This window comes from Blennius ocellaris (assembly GCF_963422515.1).
Source record: "Blennius ocellaris genome assembly, chromosome: 20".
Classification (NCBI taxonomy): domain Eukaryota; kingdom Metazoa; phylum Chordata; class Actinopteri; order Blenniiformes; family Blenniidae; genus Blennius; species Blennius ocellaris.
Window position 1 is genome coordinate 13,917,658 of NC_137669.1, and position 21,098 is coordinate 13,938,755.

General features: G+C 44.3%; 3 protein-coding genes across 5 annotated transcripts in view; 1 reads left to right on the forward strand and 2 right to left on the reverse strand.

Annotated features, from left to right (window-relative positions):
• Positions 1-2,356: 2,356 nt before the first annotated feature.
• Positions 2,357-3,815, reverse strand: fabp4a (fatty acid binding protein 4a). Its single transcript, XM_080515508.1, has 4 exons — positions 3,675-3,815; positions 3,397-3,572; positions 3,192-3,293; positions 2,357-2,659 (listed from the first exon to the last, which is right to left on the reverse strand). The coding sequence occupies exons 1-4, from the start codon at positions 3,745-3,747 to the stop codon at positions 2,606-2,608; spliced, it is 405 nt and encodes a 134-aa protein (XP_080371634.1). The 5' UTR covers positions 3,748-3,815; the 3' UTR covers positions 2,357-2,605.
• Positions 3,816-4,796: 981 nt separating this feature from the next.
• Positions 4,797-6,802, reverse strand: mrpl53 (mitochondrial ribosomal protein L53; the record flags this gene model as incomplete). The annotated part of the gene is made up of 3 exons (XM_080516452.1): positions 4,797-4,987; positions 5,346-5,458; positions 6,708-6,802. The coding sequence occupies 3 exons, from the start codon at positions 6,800-6,802 to the stop codon at positions 4,869-4,871; spliced, it is 327 nt and encodes a 108-aa protein (XP_080372578.1). The 3' UTR covers positions 4,797-4,868.
• Positions 6,803-10,389: 3,587 nt separating this feature from the next.
• pag1 (phosphoprotein membrane anchor with glycosphingolipid microdomains 1) overlaps positions 10,390-21,098 on the forward strand; it is a 48,739-nt gene continuing 38,030 nt past the window's right edge. For all 3 annotated transcript variants that reach the window (XM_080515912.1, XM_080515911.1, XM_080515914.1), the window contains exon 1: positions 10,390-10,622. The gene's annotated coding sequence lies outside the window, so the exon portion shown is untranslated. The remainder of the gene's footprint in view (positions 10,623-21,098) is intronic.

The window sequence follows — 21,098 nt, forward strand, 5'->3', positions numbered from 1 at the left end:
CCAAACAACCCGAGAGTCAACAAGATATATATTGCCTGTCAGGCCTGAGAACACACAGCGGTGATAAACGCTCACTGGAACAACAGACACATTTGGCTTTTAACACTGTGAAAGATTCACGTTGAGCTTTAGTTCACATTTCTTTGCGCAGAACGTGACTCAAGCTAGAATTCCACCACTCCACACCTTCCTCCCGTGGTGCCTTTGTGTGTTTGATTGTATTTTTTTTTTTTTTGTGTGTCTTGTTTCCTTCCCTGCCAGCTTGCGGTCAGTTGGCCTCTCACTGTCTTTGTCCTTCCTGAACAGTTTCCTGGTTGCACTCTGAGACCACTCTGCCGCCGTAGGGTTCATCTCCGTAAGCTTTGGACAGCAGCAGCAAGAGCAGGACCTTTCCTCTAGTGGAAGGTATCCCTTCCTATCCTGTTTGGCTGCAGGCTGAAAGAGTATTATTTCAGATGGTCTGAGAGACTTTCTTTTTTTTTGTTTTGTTTTGTTTTGTTTTTTTATGCCCCATGCACGCAGTTCAATTTATAGAGGTGTACTGTTTATTTACACCTCTTCTTGAGTCCCGAAAATCCAGAGAGACCATCTTGACTTGTTGAGATGTTTTGAAATTGCCGGGTTTACTTAACAAATTAGATTTACCGTCACTCAGAAAAGCTGAGGATCTATGATACGAGATGCCTGTAAGTCAATCCAAAGCAGATGTGGTTTGTTCGCTTAAAAAAAAAAAAAAAAAAAAGGCTTTTCCCAGTACTTTGGTATGACACGCCCAGAAATCTCACAAGAAGTGATCAGATATTGATCTGTTCACACTTTAAATGTGTTAATGAATCACTGATACTTCAAGAAAACCCATACAAGTTCAGGAAGGACCTGCAAAGACAAGGCCCCAATCAGACCCGGCTCTTATTGCTGTGAAGTGATCATGTGTACCAACGCACCACTGTACCAGCATCTGTAAAACTGTGATAAGTAACCATGTCGTAACGCAAACAGTATCACCACAGACTAGTTTACGATTGATCATAACACTTTGCTCCGAGTGTCGCTGACTGGAGGTCCCCGGATGAGAATCCCCGGTAGAATGCAAGGCAGCGCTCTCCGCCATCAGGCTCCTCTCATGTGGAAACCAGCTCCCCGCTTTCACCGCTTTCTAGTTCAGCTGCAGGTTTAGATTACTGGGAGGCCTTGACTGCACTGAACTTGTCATGTAAGTCTGTGTTCTTTCCCTCCTCTCGCTCTCTGTGCCTCCCTGCAGGATCTCTTGACAGCAGAACTGGAAGTTTGTGATCTGACTCTCCTCCGCCCATCAAGTCTGCAGCGAGTGGATCAGCTTGCCTTTTTAAAAAAAAAACAAGCCTATTTGCTTGTGTCTCTCTTTCGATCCTCTGACCGCAACCAGAACATGCTGTTACTATCCCTACTGTATGTAAAGCAACGTGATTCGTCGTATAATTGCAGAGGACGAGGGAACAAATGTCTGCGCAGGTTCACACATGAAATGAGATCTTCAAACAAAGCCAGTGGGACAAACAAAACTTAACATTAACCTCTTTGGCTGTCAGATCTGATACTGTCATCCACTTGGCATCCCGCCAGGAGTTTAAGCGTTGCGTGTCCTTGACCACTGCCAGCCCTATTGTCCCGGCCGAGGGGTGTAGGAGCCCCCAGTTCCACCTTGTTCAGCTGTTTTGGCCATTAGGTCCAATCAGCGCTATCGTGTCTCTTTCCTGTCATGGAACAGTGGCTGTCGTAAATCTAACAACCTGTACAATGTAGAAAAAGAAAAGAAAAAAAAAACCATCAAGTTTGACCAGTGGCCAAAGGGTGGGGACGCCCCTCAGTGCTCTTAGTTTCTCCCTCCATACAGCTGCCAGCACATGTGCGAGGGGAAATGTTTAACCTCCAAGACGGGAAGAGGGGATTTCATGTCCCTGGTGACCTCTCTGCAAGATGCTGGAAAGAGTTCACATTCTTCAAAGAATCCCTGCTAACACACATTAATAATCATGACAGATCCTGTCTTCTTTTTTTTTTTTAAACAAGGGGAGTGTGGATCTTTTAGATTGTTTTTTTTACCCTGCCCAAAATAACTGAACTGTAGAATCCAATGCAGCTGCAATTAACCAGTCCTTGTGGAGTAATAACACTTTGTGGGAATGTATATCATTAAAGTCAAGAGATCAGCTTCTTAAGATTTACCGTGTTCCCATTAGAGCGCATATTTGTACAGCATTCCTCTGCAATGTCTGGAAAGCTTTCAAGCATGGTGGAATTGAAGCTGGATGTTACACAGTTAATAGACTTCAGACCGACGGACCACCAATGATAGAAACTCACAAAGACATTCTCACAAATTTTAAATGTTTATTCAGATCACCACAACAATTCCAAATGAAGCCGGATGTGTCATGGAGAACGGTGGCACGGGATTTGGTGTTTGGCAACAGAGTGAGGATAAAGAAAAAGGAGAGCAGAACACGCCAGTGCTTTCAGTTTGGTATTGCGCTCATTGAACTGAGCCTGTCATCCAGCAATGCATCAAACAAGTGGGTTGGGGGGGGCCGCAGGGTGGGAGGGGGGGGAGCTGAAAACGACTCCATCATGCCTCCTTCACGTACATCCTCACTGCAACCACGTCTCCCATAATGCATTTCTGTGAAGGATTACAAAGATTAGGCCAGTGCAAGTATCTGAAAGCACACGTTTTGAAAGTGTGGAAGCAGGGGAAGTGGGGAAGAGCAGAAGTTTGCATCACATTACCAAAACACATAAACCCTCATGAGGTACTTTTGTTTTGTAAATGTTAGTCAAATATAGACGACAAAATACTTTAAGACTATTTGCATAAAAAGTCAATAACCTAGCAAAATCTAATTTGTTTCAAAATCATGAGGAAACATGATCTGTTCCAGTGGAAAGTTAGTAGAGCAGGGGTCAATGACCTGTGCCCTATAATAAACTATTTAGAATTCATTAAATTAAAGGTATCAACATTGAGATTGGAAAGGGGGGGGGGGGGGGGGGGGGGGAATCCAACAGTGTCACCTCAAACTACAAGATCAGAATCCCTTTAATAGGCGAAGTTAAGATAAATAAATAAAAATAGCGGTTCATATTGTGAAGGCTGGAAAAGGCTGCAGGGCTATACAGGGGAGAATTTGTCAGTCAGACAACATTACCCTTACCGCTATCAATTTCCCATCCGAGATCTCCCTCTCGATATTCGTTTCTTTGCCATCCCAGCTCTGTTTCTGCACAAGCTTGCCATTCTCCAGAGTCACCACAGTCTGCAGGGCACAAACGAGACAGTCAGGTTTTGATTGATCTCAATTTTGTTTTTGTTTTTTGTTTTTTTTTATTATTATTCTCTGAACATCTGGAGGCACTAACCCTGGTCTTCCTGTCGTCTGCGGTGGTCTCCTCAAAGGGCTCGTTGAGCTTGAACTTGATTTCAGTAGTTTTGAAGGTGCTCTGAGACTTCAGAGATATGAGCCCCTGATCGTCCACCGACACTATTAAATTGGGCTTAGTCCGGTTTCCCACCTGCCGGATCGCGAATCCCACTCCTGCAGGGCAAAAGGTGCATGAAATATAAATTACATGTTAAGAAAATAAACAGAACGATAGTTATCAGCTGGTGGTGTTTTTACAACTATAATTTTTCTCACCGATTGCTTTCATGTAATCATCAAAATTCTCGCTGGAAATCATCTTCCACGTCCCAACAAACTTCTCGACCATATTTGCAGACTGCGGTGGATGTTATCCTCCAAACAAACAGACCAGTGCGGCGACTCTGGACTCTCCTCCACGGTGGGAAACTCGCTCGCTGCGCTTTTAAAGGGCTGCTCCGCTTTATCATCAGCCAATCACAGCACGCGACGTCACAGCAGAGCCGAGCAAACCCCGCCCTCTTCCTCCCTCTGATGCGTTGTATCACGTCCGATCACAACGAAGCTCCAAAACAGATTTTTTTTTTTATCGGGCGGTGCTGCGATTATTGGTTCTAATTAATGGAAATGTAACATATAACGTCTTATTGTAATAAACTTTTAACTCTCTAAATTTATATAGCACGATAAAGCTAAAGAGGAAACTTTTACAAGCGCTAAAGTGACAAAACATCAACTGAATAAAGAATAATGGACAGATTACAGTGGATGATTCAAAGTCTTTGTGTCAAATCTGTTTTCCTTTCCTTTCTCCTTTTGAAGTTGTGGTTGTAAATATCTAAATCGCCATCGTTGAGTGTATAATGTGTGATCCACACACAGCTTCACTGTGTGTGTCTTTCTGTAGCCAGCCTTTTATTATTTATTTATTTATTCATTCTATCATTAGTGCAACCATAATTAACCCCACAAGGTATGCATTTTGCCTTCTGTTCTTTAAAAAAAAATTGGTAAAATATCAGAACCAGATCAAATATTACTGAAACAGGGAATTATTGACAATGTTTGGACAATGAAAAAGAAAACAAATTAGACTAGCCCTAGTTTGCATGTTCTTCTTGCACACACGAGTGTCTGTTGATGTCTCTGAGTTTGAGCATTGTCTGTGTGGAAGACAGAGGGATTGGTCTGAATCATTTGCTCCTTTTTTTTTTAATGATGTATATTTACATATCCTTTGTCACTTTTTCCAACATGTATGAACAGTAACACAGTATGAATGTTTTCATTCAAGTCGATGCCCGTAATGTGGATTAACTTAAAAATAGCTGGCGTTAATTCATGTCTAAATGTGTGTCATTGTTAAATCCAAAGTTCACCATCACCGTTTACATTGAATGACATGGTTTTATTGTACATTGTTAAACTGTATACACAAATAAATACAATACACAGAAATATGACTGAGGGTCATTTTTTGGCTGCCGGTTTCCCCTGAGGGTCTTTAGCGGCGCAGCGGGACTGGAACGCGCTCAGCATCTCACCGCCGCTCAGGTGTGTCCCTTTTATCTGCAGCGTCTCTCCGTCCGCTGTGGAAAGAAGGCCAGAGACACACTGTGGTGACTCACGAGGACACAACAAGTCAACTCCATAGAGGAAAAAGTCACGTCGCGCACAGTCAGGTTCATCGGAGCTGAGATCTGTGGCCCACGCCTCAATTGGTCGTCAACCTTGACTCACCGATTGTGAATGATGCTGATTGCACGAAAACAGGAAATTTAGAGGACAAGGTCACGTGAGACGTTGAGGCTTTTTGTCTGCCTGCTCTGAACTACTAAAAGTGCACCGGGTGGGTTTAGAAACAGACGTTTGCCTTGACAGCGACCAAACTTTGGACGTATCATTTTTTCTCAAGTGTGTCGATGGAGCAAATAACAGTAAACTTACTAAAAGTGACTTTGACAACAGGCTCAGATTTGTCGTGTTTCACCACGGGGATCACCTCACAGTTCATGTTGGTGGACCGGGCCTTCTCCGAGCCCACCAGGGCCAAAAACTCTCTGTGGAGCAGGAGGGAGGGGAAAAACACACACATATTAGCTGTATGCACCTCAGCAGTGGTGAGTATATTAAAATTCTTAGATTAGAATCCACTAATCGAAGACTCTACTTAAAAGTTGAGTACTTATATAAGGTATTACAACAACAGGGTCTTCATCAGATGAGTGACCCATGCAGGCCACAGGTTAGTTTATCAAAGAAGGTATTAAAAGCATCTTTTTTTTACATAAGTATCTTCGATATCTGATTTGTTTACAAAGGGTTGCACGATTTTAGCAGGATTAACAGACGGAACACAGAGACCAAAAACTGATAAATAGATTATAGCAAGATTCTACAAGCTACCTTTTAATGATCAAAAATACTTAAGTTGTATTCCACACTGTGACAACAAACACAATGAAGGACGGAGAAATGGCTCAGCCTGAAAAGTGAAGATTACAGCTGGAAGATTTTCAGATTGTAATCTTTTTGTTTTTTGTTTGCACAAAAATGTGTCAATTGTCTGTATTTATAAGCAACTACTTTAACGTTTGACTGGGACAACACAGCTAAGATCAAACAAGGCTCCTGAATAAAGAGCAAAAAATGTGTTTGATATATCTGATTTAAATTCTGCTTGAGCTATTAATCAAAACACCACTTCCTTTATTAAAGAAACATGTCTGATAAATGCGTTGTAAATAATGCAGATGTCAGTATAGGTCTATCTAAATCAATTCAATTTAATCACAGGTATAATCTGTAAAGGAAGATGGATCTCAGTACTAAATCATAAATTGTTTACAACGGCCAAATTGCTTATATCTGCATATGTCTCTTTCGTTGAAACAGATCTGTCTACCAATTTAAATAGTATATTATATTTTTATTATACTGTAAATTTCGTTATTTCTTCATTCATGTTGATTCTCCTTTGTTTGCATTATTTCCGCTGCGAAACTCCAAATGTCAACGTAAAAAACAAACCATTTCCGTCGCTACAAGGAGTCAAGCCTCACAGCTATGAACACAAACGAGAACCCAAATTTAAAAAACACCACATTCTATTGTGAGTGTGGGTTTAGCGTGCCAGAAATCTGAATACCGCAGTTTTAAAGCGCAACTTGGTGACTTCAGTCAGGTAAACAAGTGACGCTCGCTGTCATTGACGGAGCATAAATGCTCAAAATGTAACGTTTGACCTCATTGTAGTCTGTTTAAACTACGACCGGAGGAAAAATACGACATTAAACTGCTGTTTCTCACCGTGTGGCGCGGACGTTGGGCTCGAAAGGACAGAACTGCACCGTGATGTTCTTCACCGCCTTCAGCACCACGGCTGCCTTCTTGGACGCCGCCATGTTTTTCTGCCGCGGTGACCTCTGACCTCCACAGAGCGACGCCGCTCCACGGAACCACTAGGGGGAGCCAAAGGATCAACAATTTACAGCTGGGAAAGTCTATATGTTGATATAAATGAGGGGGTTTAATATACTGTTAGAATAGTAAATAATTTCTAATAGTTCGGAATCACAGATGAATGTAACAAAATAATTAAAGTCTGTGGATCAATGTAGAGCCTGAGACGCTCAAGAAAGACACACGTCAAGAAGAAGCATCGCTCACGCTCGTGTCTTCAGATCATCCCACAAATGCATGTTTCTCACAAATGTGGCAACATGTACGACACGATCAAGCGACGACTAAGAAGTAATTGATCCGAAACAAATGTCCTCAGTTTTTGTAGGTAACAAAAGAGGTATTGTTTTCTTTCAAAACAAAGTACAAACCTTCAACAAGTTATCCATTGATTCTTTTCAATATATTTCAGAATTACACATATATGTATAAGGAAGATGTTCTTTCTCACAGAAACAGACTGCTTAAGGGGCTTGTATAGTTTAACACTTAATGATTTGAATAATGTTTTGTCTTTGTCCAATGGAAAATGTAGTTAAGATGGAAATGATCAGCAAATGTATTCAAGCAAGGTAAACTAAAGCATCTTTTTCACAATCCCATGACAAAGATGTTTAAAGCAAACTCAAGAAAACCAACATTGACACCTTCCTGTAATCATCGCCGTGCCAGAGAGCAGAATTATGTTGAAGGGCGAGCAACGCGGATGGTGGGTCTGTCAGGAACTGAGTCAATAAAGGAGGTGCTCTTCGGCAAATAGACAATCAAACGGACATGTCTCATAATCAAATAGACAGAAAGGACAGGAAGTGGTCCCCAGCAAATGCTGCTTCCTGCACGGGTTAAAAACATCAATACCAGACGGGGGAAGAAAAAAAAAATGTCAGAGGCGATAATACGTTAAAGATTTTTTTTTTCCTGAGTGAGCACTTGAGTTGGATTTAATTATTGCATGAAGAAAACATTGACTACGAACAACAAATGTGCGGTTGAGATGGTCAAGTTGAATTCTTAACGAAAAGAGTACACCTCACGCTTTGTATTGTCTTCTCAGATTTATTGTCTTTCTTTAAACACATATTTCTTGTGACTGAAGAGAGAGAGAGAGAGAGAGAGAGAGAGAGAGGGGGGGGGAAAAGTGCACACTAATGTCCTTATGTACCCTCTCTGCATTGACCTCTGCATTTACACTTCCTTGACCCTTGTTCGCTATGGCCGAGGGTATTTATAAGCACACTATTTTTCAGGTCGTGTGAAAAACAAGTTCCCGGATCGACGGCTCTTGGGCCCCCGCACAATTTCTCCAGGCTTCAACACGCCTCCAGCCCCTCTTCCTGGACGTCTTGCAGTCCGACCCAACCGGTGACAGTTGGACAGTGGGGAGGCTACGGGGCCTCTAAATTTAGATGCGCAGCTACTGCGAGGCAGAAGCATTTCCTCTACACACCCCACATGCACGGTGTGCACTCACACACACATTTATTAAATGGTATCTGGAACTGTACAGTGAGTACACCAATAAGAAAGTGGTAGGGGGGGCGGGTTGGAGGGGGGAATTTATCAAAAACAATAAATCCTCAAGGGGCCTGTTGACCTCAAAGAAAAAAGAAAGGTATTGTCTTGGTGCAGGATTTACTCTATCAAGGTCTCTGCCTGAGCACAATAATAAGTTATGAAATGGTCCGATGAGGAAACTGTGGTGTTCGGGACACATGTCCTATTTAAAACTATTAGTGGGCCTCCGTCGCTGCACTTTGTGGGACTTCAGGGAGTGTTTACTCACTATCAATACTACTACTATATCTGCTTTCACTTCTTTTGTGCGATAACGTGACTCAGTGTGTCCTGCATTGTTACTCGCAGTTTTCTACACCTCGGCTGAGCGCCGTGTTGGGTATGAATATAGATTGTGGAAGCTGTGATCCTATCGGAGTGTTAAATATAGAGCGGCTGCACTTGAAAGAATGAATCAGGAAAGATTGTAACAATATGCGAGTGAACGCCCAGAGGGGTTTCAAGAGGTGGTACTACCAGTAAATTCACTTCTGGAGAAAAGGTGTTTCCCCTGGAGACTACACACACACACACACACACACACACACATGCAGAATCTGCACGGAAGTGGCACTTTGCTATTTATTACAGTCAAAGCTGAGGAACTAAGAGGAGTCCTGACTATTCACGACACAAAATCACACTATCACACGCAAAACTGGAAAGATGTAAGAAGAGTGCACTCAAAACAACACAAACCTAAATTGTATGGGCTTCTCTCCAATCTATCAATCACTGGATTAACATGAGACTCATAAATCATGGAGATCATAAATCAGTATCACATGAAAAAAACCCACTTTCCGTTGACATCCTGGGGCATGTTTTGTTTAACGCTGCAAACAGGCGTCTCTGCCAAGAGCAGAAACTTTAATATCCTCAAATATCAACCATATAAACAACAGTCTGTGTAGAGACTTTCATAAATGTGCTTTATTATTTAACAAGTGAGTGCTATAATGTAAAAACAACCAGTGGTTCTTCGGCTGTGGGAAAGACTGGGAAATTGTCTCTGCTATTTGTACTTTTGCATTTTTTAAAAGTAGTCAAATAGAAACAATCAATTGGAAGATGAAAGCATTATCACCTCATTAAATGCTTCAGAAGTGAATTTCTTTAAAGTGTAGTAGACAGATTCAAACCATGATAATAAGCTCAAGTGTAAAATTAAAATGTAATTTTGACATCAATCATAGTCTTATAAAGACTTACGAGATATTTTCTTCAAATTGAAAGCGTCTGACTTTGGATTTTAAATGCATTTATCAATAATACCGTTTATTATTATTATTTAAAAAAAAAGTTAACACAAACAAGAAGCCTGGAATTTGGTGTGAGTGAAAGGACTGAGACTTTGGGAATGACAATATCAGACACCCAAGCAATTTAAAACATAGCCGCCAAAAATAAATAAATACAAAACGCAGTGCAAACCCAGGTATTACAACAAAACAAAAGCAAGATTAAGTTGAGTAAATAAAAAAATAAAAAAATAAAAATCAAACAATGGTTCAAATGGTGTAGACCAGTGTTCTACAAACTTTATGACCGACAGAGCCTTTTTACCCACTTTCTACCAAATGGAATTAGCCTGGACGTGCAAAATGTAATTAATCATCAAAATAAGGGGACGTTTTCACGTTTGCAATTTTTTTGTTTCAGCCACTATACTTGTATTTTTTGTTGTTCAAATTTTTCAGTCATTTAGTGCGCATATATTATTATTTCTATTTCTAATATTATTCTTATTATTATTAGTAGTAGTAGTAGTAGTAGTAGTAGTAGTAGTAGTAGTGGTGGTCTTGTAGTAGTTATTTTTACCGTTTTTATGGCCAAGCCAGTTGGACTCAAATAGAACTTCATTTCCCAGAAAGCCGTGCGGCGCCGCTGCCTCCAGCCCCTCCCCTTCCCCCTCCTCCCCCTGGTGGCAGCGGAGTCCAGGCGGACTGTGGGACTCGGCAGCAGAGCGCAGAGCGGAGCGGAGCGGCGCTGAAGTGAGTGGAGCTCCCGGTTCTCTGTGCGGCGTCCTGAAATGCGCGCAGCTCGGCGGAGAACAACGAGTCGCGTCGCTCCGTGTGTCCGTCCTCCTCCAACCCCGCGGCTCCCCCCTTACCCTCCCCTCCAATGTGAGCTCTACCCCCGCTCCTGGCACTTTCTCTCCCCCCCCCCCCACTCACAAGCAGCCGCTGAATGCTGCGCTCTTTCCTGGTGAGTTGCTCCTTTTGCCATCTCCACATCTCCGTGTTTGCAAGTTGCGTAGTTGCCCTGATGTTTGATTGTTGTTGTCGGTCCGTGGAGCGGCGGGGTTGGACTGTGTGTGTGTGTGTGTGGAGAGGGACCGGGGATGAGGAGGGAGGGGGGGCGAGGAAAGTTACCGAGTTGTGACTGCGGCAGGTCGCTGGTCGCTCCGGAGCCAAACGAGCGGTGACAGACGAGCTGAGGCAGGAGACTTGTTGCCCTCCGCTGCACATCCTCCTCTTCGTGCACAACTAGTACTTGCTGCTGCTGCTTTTCTAAGGTTGGTTTTTGTTTGGCTTGGATTGCACATTCCTAAAAAAAAAAAAAACCTGCAGCTGCATTCAGTTGCAGCAAAAAAAAAAAAAAACTCAGGATGGTGCATTTCCAGCACTGCACCGCAAAGCTCCACATCACCACGGCCACACACATACACATGCTGCTTATTGCATGCTCTTCATGTGTACTGAGCAGCGCATTTCGAGGTTGCAGACGTACCTGTTTTGTCCTAAAACTTAATTTTGTGTGTGTGTGTGTGTGTGTGTGTGTGTGTGTGTGTGTGTGTGTGTGTGTGTGTGTGTGTGTGTGTGTGTGTGTGTGTGTGTGTGTGTGTGTGTGTGTGTGTGTGTGTGTGTGTGTGCGTGCCCGCGCAGAGTGCGCCTCACCCAGTTCAGCGTATGTATCTCATCCCTATAAGTTGCAGATGTGGCTGTATTTGTTTCTGCACTGCACTTCACTTCCCTCCGGGCGGAGATGGTCATGCGTGTGGATGCAGCCTGACAAGGATGCTCGTTCTTCCTCTATGTCATGCATGCATGCACGGGTGCACCACACACACACACACACACACACAGTGCACCATGCAGATGAGACAGAAGCTCATATTCCGCAGCCGCCCCTCTCTGCGATTGTGATTCAGAATTTCCCCCTCAGTTTCCTCACCTGCCAAATGAGTAAACACTCTCTTTTCACACTCTGTCAGCTCTCTCTTTTTAACCCCCCTCCCTCCCTCCTTCTCCCTTCAGACTGATGGTTCAGTTGTTGAATATGTTGGCAGACCGTTCACACAGCAGCAGTCTGGCTCTCACAGAAGTTGACAGCAAACACAGTTCGCACTTTGTTTAAGCTTCCCTCTGCATCCACTGCACTTCCTTGTGTTACAGGCTAAACATTAACGAATCGTTGTTTTTGAGGTTTTTTTTTTTTTTTTTTAGACAACATCTCTTGATAAGGAAGTGACTATATGGTCACAGTAGAGGCTTTTGAACCATTGATCAGTTAACAAGCCTAAAATTAGCTCTCTTTTTTTCAGCACCAGTGAATGCCTTTCAGTATTTCAGCCAACAAGGAAGACGGATTTAAAAACCTTTATTAAAAAAAAAAATACTGGTGGCTTTACAGCTCATAGGGTCATAATGGGACGTGTGTCAGGTCAGACCTCCGTCACTCTGCTCGGTTGTGAATGTAAAAGGACGACAAATGGGTTGTGACATTTTTAACTCCGGAGTATTCATAGCTTGCTCCTTAATGCTGGAATTTGGAAGGAGCTGAGGCGGGGTGCGTGCAGCTGTCAGGAGATGAGTGACGACGAAAAGCGCCTCCAGTCATCGCAAGAGATTTTTTTTATTTTTTTTTTTTTAAACCAAATTATTGCACCGGTACAGATGAGTGTTGAATTGCGTTTCCCAATGGTTCTTGCATGATGGTTGTTTCCATCGCAGCACGTTGCCACCTTCCTAAAAGTGTCATCTTCTTCATCTTTCATTGCAATGCAAATTTCCATTCCCAGTGTGATTCTGAGTGAAAATGGTCATAAATGGGCTTGTTTCCTTGTGTTTCGATTCCCCGGCTGGCCTCAAGCTGTCAGAAAGACACTTGAGGAGTGAACGGCGGAAACCATCTCGACAGCAGCAAAAAAAATAGTCCGTTAAAACATAACCACTGAGTTGTGTCCTTTCTGTTAATTAGGTGTGTAATATGCAGACACGACACCCGGGCAGGAGGCAATAAATCAAGGCGGATTTCGATTTGTAGCGGCCGGTAGATGAAACGTCTTTGCAGAAAGTCATTTCCGTGACCCAAAGGTTTGTGTCATTCGGGTGAGGAGCGGCCCGAACAGCTGGCTGCTCCTCTGCTCTCGGTAAAGCTGCTCATCATGTGTGTGATGGAGAAGTTGCTGCACCGAGCCTGAAAGTCCTGCAGCTGAGGAGGGGAAACCTCTGTGTGTGTGTGTGTGTGTGTGTGTGTGTGTGTGTGTGTGTGTGTGTGTGTGTGTGTGTGTGTGTGTGTGTGTGTGTGTGTGTGTGTGTGTGTGTGTGTGTGTGTGTGTGTGTGTGTGTGTGTGTGTGTGTGTGTGTGTGTGTGTGTGTGTGTGTGTGTGTGTGTGTGTGTGTGTGCGCGTGTGCGCGTGCGTGCGTGCGTGCCGAGCTTTCATCACTGGCTGTCAGAATGTCGTTTAAGCGAACGCACACATTTCACACCCACTTAGGCTTTAACAAGCAGGAGCCCCATTGCTGTCATTGGTAGGCAAATGGTGGAGTGTTTGGCTGCACACCCCAGGTTTTACAATTACCCTGTTTGATCCCCGTGTCCGTCTGGAACACACACCTGGGGGAATGGAGGGCCGAGTGTCGAGCCCGGAAGAAACCCGAGTGCTGGAGAGGGTTTGTTAAATGTCAGGTTTGCTCTGGACTGACTCCATTCTGTTATTTTATTTATTAAATTTTTTTTAAAAGAGGAAAACGCTATTATGTGGCTGCAAAGAGTATTTGCTTTGTCATTGATCTGAAACAGAGCGACATGTTGAAGCTAAATGTGTTTGTGTTGGACTTTAAATGGGCTTCCTGTTATATCGGTAAAGAGGGGGAAAAATAAAATTAGATAGATGAGAATTTCTGTCTTCTTGTCGTCACGCAGCCACAAAACATGGCCCAAGTTTGCTTGTTAGGTCCAAGGCATCTTGTTTTCTCCTCCTATGTAGGTTTGAATCAAGTAAACGCATAAAATAACCCCGTGGAGCTATTTAGTGACACGCTGTGCTTGAGGGATGTGCCTCGTGCTGATAGAAGCATTTTTCTGTTAAGAAAACGCCCATTTGTGGGTTCAAGGGCTGATCTGAAAGTGGTTTTTGTGTGTGTTATTCCTACCTTTGCAGAAAACATTAGTGTTTAATCCTGAGGCTCCTCCAAACGGCAGTGCAGTGACACCGACGGGGCGTCATCCAGCGTGAATGCTCTCACAGCGATTATAGCAGTCTTGTGCTCTCGCTATGACAGCTTGACTCCATGATGTCAAGCGCTACTGAATCAGAGGCGATGATACTAAATGGTACTTCAATACATAACGATGACAATCCTGAGCATACCTCTGCACCAGTGCCTTCGAGGAAACAAAGTCAACAGCGAATCGGGTGCGTATTCTGTGTTGCTCTCATACAGTTCTAGTCATTTATGGAGGTATTTCTGTCCGCGGGAGGTTTGTGGTTTATGAGATCTTATCTCACCCAGATAGCGTCCAAATACATTTCTACAAGACGAGAACGTCTGCAATGCCGCTATGAAGGAGAAGCGACCATCAACTTTGCTCACGCCCAGAAGGTTGTTGGAAAAAGTTCGGCGCGAGAAATGAGGCGGAACGAGACGCGATCAGCGAGGGGAGAAAGGACCGAGCGAGAGAAAGAGCCATTAGACGGCGGCTTTGACAAACGAGCAGGATAAACAATGAGAGAGGAACTCTGATAATTAAAAAAAAAAGAGGATATTGATCTGTGGAGCACGGGGCGGGTTATCACCGGTGCGCCTCTCCGTCTCCACAGCGCTATTGACCCCCCCCCCTCCCCTCCGCAGAATAGATTTTTCATTTGTCCCTCGCAATGTAAATGGCACCGTGTGTGCGTTTTCAGTAGTTATGAGAGGCTACAGAAGTGGCTCTTCTTGAGTAGGAACCCCAGCACACAGCCTTCAAAGGGCGCACTTGAAAGAGTTTACGGATCTTCAACAGGTTCGACTCAGAAATGCAAATTTCCCTCAGTGAGAGCGCGGCAGCACAAAGATAAAGCCGGCTGACAGATGTTCATTTTTAACCTGCTCGTGTCGGGCCGAGATCAGGAAGTTCTCGTCTCGACTCATTCAAAGCAGGGACGCCACCGGCCTCATGAGTTATTTATTACATGTTAATCACTGACCGGGTGACAAGGTTGACCGATATGGGAGAGACGTCAGAAAGTTATTTCTTGTATATTTGTATAAGTGACGACAGCTTTGACACGACAAGCCGCTGAGCTTATTATGAAAGTATGCCAAGCGAAGGAGCGTATAGTCCCAGGTGTGTGTGTGTGTTTACGTGTTTATGTGTGCGTGCATGTGTGTGTTAATAGCAGGACTTGTTTGTTGGAATTGTTGTTCCATTGTTGGAATTCCACCTGATCGCGCTCAGCCGAGTCTTCCCGGGCCGAACTGTAGCCAGATTTCACTGCCTCGCTCGGAGAGAGCCGAGCTTTGTCGGGTTTATTTGTCACGCAGTGTAACCGGGATGGTTTAGGAACCATCAACTGCGCCTGATCACGTCCCCTCACTGTCAAAACAACAGAAAGGAGTTTCTCCGTTGTAACGAGTTCTCCTCTTTTTCGAACCACACTGACTAAAGAGTCCCATAATTAAACTTCAAATGTCAGAATCCAGGCCAGGGGTCCCCGAGGGGCAGGACTGTAAGGCACTGACCTAACGCTGACATTTGCAACGTTTGGCCCGAAGCATAACCTTTCCCTGACCTGAAAACCGCTTCAATTCCATATGTAATAATTCACAACACGGCTAAATGTTTTGTGTGCTCATGAGGAAGGCATGTCCCCATAATCTAAACGGACTTAGTTCTCCATCGTTGAATATAACGATTGAAAAGACGCAAAAGCCAACGTGTGCACAGACGTCTCACGCACCCGGCGATGATTCATATGCATAGATGCAAACCCGTTCAGAGTTTATGTCCACACGCAGACTTTGAATGTGTTTTACTCTTCAAACCTCCTTGAATGAGCGTCGGGTTCCGCCCCGCTCTCATCATTTACCTCTCCTATGAACGAGCTACATAGAAAAGCACAACGTCGTCGGCTCAAAGCTCCCCGAGCAATTTTCTCCAGGACAACGGGGACTGTTCCACCTCGTGTTCGGCGGCGCCACTCCCGCGTGTTCGCGTCGTGCGTCAAGCCTGTGCTGCAGCGCGCCAAAACCACCTCGGTGCTGCAGAGGCGGAGGGGCTGGGTTGAGAGCGAGCGAGTGAGCAAGCAAACGCCGTGGATGCAATTAATTGAGGTTGCCTCAGAGGAAACTCTAATGGGAAATCAGAGTCCCTCTTCCCAAGAATCGTCTGTAACACAAGTTGTTATATATTCACCTCCCGTTGTTGGAGCACGCTCCGAGTCGAGGGCGGGGAGAGGAAGATGACTTTCAGCCTGATGCACTGTGATACAGTCCTGTGACCGTTTGAGAAAAAAATAAAACAACTCGCATGCACAGAGAGATCATGCAAACACACACACACACACTCGGCACACCTCTGCTCCCATAACTATAAAGAAATGCAGATATTAAACACGAGCTTCGGCATCCAGCCTGTATGTGATTTGCAGCAACGTCAATCTTTTCTTCTCTCCAGAGGGTTGAGAAGGCGTTTCCTCTCTCACCAGCTTGTCAGTTTGCAGATAATCTGAGCTTTGAGATCTGAAGCTCTCCTTCACAGTGGAGGTGAATAGAAACGTAGTAGACAGTCAAAGAGGAAACATGTGTTTCCACGGAGAGCTCAGATCACACTTGATAACCAATTACTGTCATGAGTCACAGTTTTCTCTTTTTTTTTTTTGGAGATGATGATTACAACATCTCAGTAGTGAATGTGAGCTCGGTGACATTAATATCAGCCTCAAGATGAATAAACATGCTGAACCGACTGTCCTCACTGAGTTTTACACTCCACACAGTCAGTCTATTGGCTCTCAGGCCCGGGCTTCTGTCGTTCAGTTGTGATTACGCGGCAGAAGTGATCTCCGATAGCTGTGACTTCCTTTTGTTTGCGCATTTTATTCATTCCTTCGGAGGGCAGCTACCTGCTGTTGTTGTTGTTGCTTCCCAGATGGGCCGGCGCCAAGGACCGGGAGGGGTTACATCTCCTCGGTAACGGAAAGCAGCAGGGTTTGCGGGAAGTGTGATTCTGTTTTCGATTAACACCACAAATGCAACTTGTAACACATTTCCGGGGTCTGGCAAGTGTTGTGAAAGTGCGACGTATGAGTCAGTGTGAACAAAATGATTTGGTGAATGTGTGGAAGAGGTGATGGAGACGTGAATGGGTGAAATGTGCGTGCGTGCGTGTGTGTGCGTGTGTACAGGCTGGGACTTCTACTTGGTGTAAAGTGCTGCTGATGCAGCACACACACACACTCACACTGCAGGGCTGGGACAGTATGATTTCGCCCCAGGGGAGGAGGGATCCTCTTCTTACACTCTCCCGGCTAAAGCACTGCAGGTATAAGCTGCATGCCAACACACACACACACACACACACACACACACACACACACACACACACACACACACACACACACACACACACACACACACACACACACACACACACACACACACACACACACACACACACACACACACACACACCAGCACACGTTCTTATCTGTATTCTGTACAGGCAATTTTTTCGGTCTCGGCGGGAACAGTATCTCTGTCTTTTTTGGGGAAATCGTTTGCCTCCCGGTGCCTGTTGGACTTCACCGTGCACTGCTCTGCATGTTGTGTCCTTGTCTCCGTCTCTAACTGCGTTTCTGTTGTCCGCCGGGCAACGACGAGGCCGCCTACTAATTTATTCAGTTGTTTGAGAAGTGTGAGAGAATGCACGATACAAACGCCGCGGCGCTCTGCCACTGCTAGCAAGGTTACCGTGTGTTTATGCCACAGGCTGCATAAAAAGACGGCTGCAGTGCGGTTTGAGGTTTCTCTGGGTGGTGCGCTCAAACTGTAGCTGGTAGGCAGCAGGATGTGTCTTGTTTTTTGGAGGAAGGAGCTACCTCTCACAGGAGAAGTGCAATCTGAAGGCCAGGACGCGCATGTGACACTTGGCCGTCAAGATTCACGTGAAAGACACTCCTATCGTGAATGGCGACTAAAAGGTATTGAACTATGACGCGATATCAAATCCCGTCCTGATGGCGGTGCCTCTTTCCACTCGTGGAGCAATTCAAGGCCATAAATTGTACATTTGCATGTACATCCTCCCAGATAATTGTCCAGCAAGGAGACTGATGTTCCCTGAGGGACCGGCAGGTTTTTTTTTTGTTTTTTTCAGCGCCACCAATGGAGATAAACGGTCTTTTGTTCCTTCAGCCATCAGACTGTTAAATCTTGTGTGACAGAGGAGATATCCTGCATCTGTGTGGTCTTGCACTTTGATCATCTCTCTGTCCACTGCCGTTTGTGTTTTCTTATTTATTTTTTTTTCTTTTACCAAAGCTGGCTGGACTTGGAAGTGAAGTATCCTGATGGGAATGTTTAATCAAACGTCCCTACCAATAATCACTAAAGTGGGGGTCACATGTGGCTTCTGGTCTCCACATGTTTTGCTCTATCATGGACTCCTGACCCGTCCAGGGTGTGAAACACCTCCACCCTAAATTAGCCGTACAGTAGATGAATGGATCATCCTTCAGCGTATGCTTGTCGACAAATGAACTCCCCATGGTGTGTTTATGTCTGGAAAGAGGACCGTCGGGGACTTTATGCAAAGATTCAACACAGAGCAATGACTGTTTCCGTGTTTAGAAGTGGAGCTTCAATGGTTGTGTGTCCATGTGTGTGTGATTATTGCCATTTTATGCACATGTTGGCAGAGCTGCAACACACACACACATGCAGGTGAGAGTTCTTGTCCTCCACATGGTGGCATTTTGCAGTTTTTTTTACAGCGAGATGACAAATGGCAGAGGCAGTGGATTGTCTTTCATCCGTCACCAAGGACCGCGGGCTAGTTAGCACCGTTTTACACCGTCTCTCCTCTGTCTTTTTTTCCCTCCTCTTCCATTGTTCGTTGGCCCGATTGCAGTTTATATTCCAGCGTCTCCACAGCCTACCTTATTTGTCTTCTAACACTCTCCAATTTTCTCTCTCTTCACCTTGTCTCGCATTCCAATCCTCCTCCTCCTCCTCCTCCTCACCGTGACTTCATATTTTCTTTCAATATGTCCGCTTTCCATTCCTCTTTCTGGAGTTGCCATGAGTCTCTCTCCGTGCCCCTTTTTCCTTCCGTTTTCCGTGGCCTGAAAACCTGCATTTTTACCCCTGGTATCAGTCTCGAGCAGAAACAGACAAACACGCACACACGTACACACAAAGGAGATCTGTCTTGGTTACAATTAAAGCGTACCTCCCTCTTCCCTTTTCCCAGGCTGGCTCATAATAGGAAATGCCCTTGTTATCTCGTCGGGTGCCAGCATATTCATATAGGCCGTGGACAAACAAGGTGTGGGTACGTGCTCCGCTGTGCCTATATTCTGAAAGTATGCATAACTTACGAAGCTGATGTTTCATGGTTCGCCCCGCCAGACTGTTTTGTTCTACGTGTTTGGACTCATTAGTGAAGGAATATGATGGATTTTCTCTCTTTAAAATGAGATTTATAAAGTGCCTTGACAAAACACAACACAAAGCAATATTGTTGACGGGTAAATAAAAGATTTATGATTCGATGAGGTTCCTAAAAGGTAGGGAAAAAAAAACATAATTCTTCTTAAATGAATGAATCATCGTCTTACGACAGCCATTAAAAGGTCAGAAACACATTATGGATATTTTTTTTCAGGTAAAATCTCTCCAAAGCAGGAATAATATCTGCTGAGTTTATTTCATCATCTGATTTGAAGAAAGATCAAATGTATTAATTCAAATTATTAAAAAGAATAAAAATAAACTTTACATTTCAGTAAGCATCACATATTATTTAAATTCTGAAGTCAAAAGTCAGCTGAATAATGGATCATCAAGCCACATTATAGCAGCAGTACCTTTATAATATGCACATGTATGCATATGCCTTGGTGATTAATGTCTCGCTACTGCGAGTAATGTTTCCAGATGTCACCAAGACGGCAGATATTCAGTTCAACCCATTTCCACCGAACCTACACATCATCAGCGAATCACTCCTCTCACTACATTTTTCAGGGTAAAGTGATCACAGGGGAAGATTGCTGTTGCTGGTAATCTTGAGATCACTATTGATGTGTCTTTTCACTTTGAATAATTTGCTGCTCCATCCCATCCATTTAAAGCAACTCAAACAAGCTGCTTTCTTGGCTGAATAAGTGGGCGATAGTCCCAAAGCACTAGTCATACAAATACAATGTGGTTGAAATATGACATATTAAGAAACAAACGCCAAAATTTGCTTTACCAGTCCCAACGTTGTTTCATGTTAACATGCCTTGTTGCTTAAAGTCTAGTTGCAGTAAACGACTCCCAACGAAGTCTCGAAAATCTCAGCGATGACACAAATTACACATCTGCTCAGTCACTTGGTGTGCATCCGGTACTTGCACTTATCAACAGGCTTCTGTATTGTGACACATGTGACACATCACCATCGACAAATGTTTCAGTAAAGACGAAAGGAGGGAAAAAGAAGAAGAAGATAAAAAAACAAAAACCGTCAGCAGGTGCAGCCTGTTTGCTCAGTCGGGTCATGTCTCGTGTCTGTCTGCCAGCCATTGCTCTTTTGTGGGCTTGTTTATAGACGCTAACGGCTAATAAGCTACTTTCTGTTCCCTCGACGCTCAGCGCTGTGGAAATCACCGAGTCAGCGGGCGAAATTTAACTGGAGACATGATTACCGACGTGACCAGGGCGCTTTATTTAGCGGGGAGCCCGTTTCAAACGTCACGTTTTCGGGTCGTAAATCAGAAGCGTGGACTGTGTGTGATCTGCACAGCTGCCGCCGTCGAACTGCACTGACATTCATACACTTTGAAACGGGATTACGTGACCAGAAAGTTGAAGAGGTAACGGTCGTGATGGGGAACATAGTTTATCGTGACGCCTCCATTTTTTCTCCCCCCCTCCCCCCTCCCCCTTATTTTTTCTCTCTGTGTATTTGAGCTCGAGGTGAGAAAGACACGGCTGCAAAATCCAGCTGTTGGGGTCAGTCTTGTGCAGTGTTTTGTTGTTGTGGGTTGTTGGCAGGAAATGAGCTTAATGCACGCATGAAACCCACACGGCTTTTCTCAGATGACGAAATGACAGATTCAATCAAAGGGAACATCTTGGCATTTTTTTTTTTTTTATTGAGCTTTCCCATCAGCAAGTCCGCCAGCAAACTATGATCCAGTGCCAGATAAATGAACTTTCATCCAATCGCCGTGCTTGCGACATGGCCTTTACTCTAAATATTAGC

Coding starts and splice junctions, on each gene's coding strand:
- fabp4a (XM_080515508.1), bottom strand. CDS start 3,747: ATGGTCGAGAAGTTTGTTGGGACGTGGAAGATGATTTCCAGCGAGAAT. Junction 3,573..3,674: donor TGATTACATGAAAGCAATCG/GTGAGAAAAATT, acceptor TTTGCCCTGCAG/GAGTGGGATTCGCGATCCGG. Junction 2,660..3,191: donor CGGATGGGAAATTGATAGCG/GTAAGGGTAATG, acceptor AATCCTTCACAG/AAATGCATTATGGGAGACGT.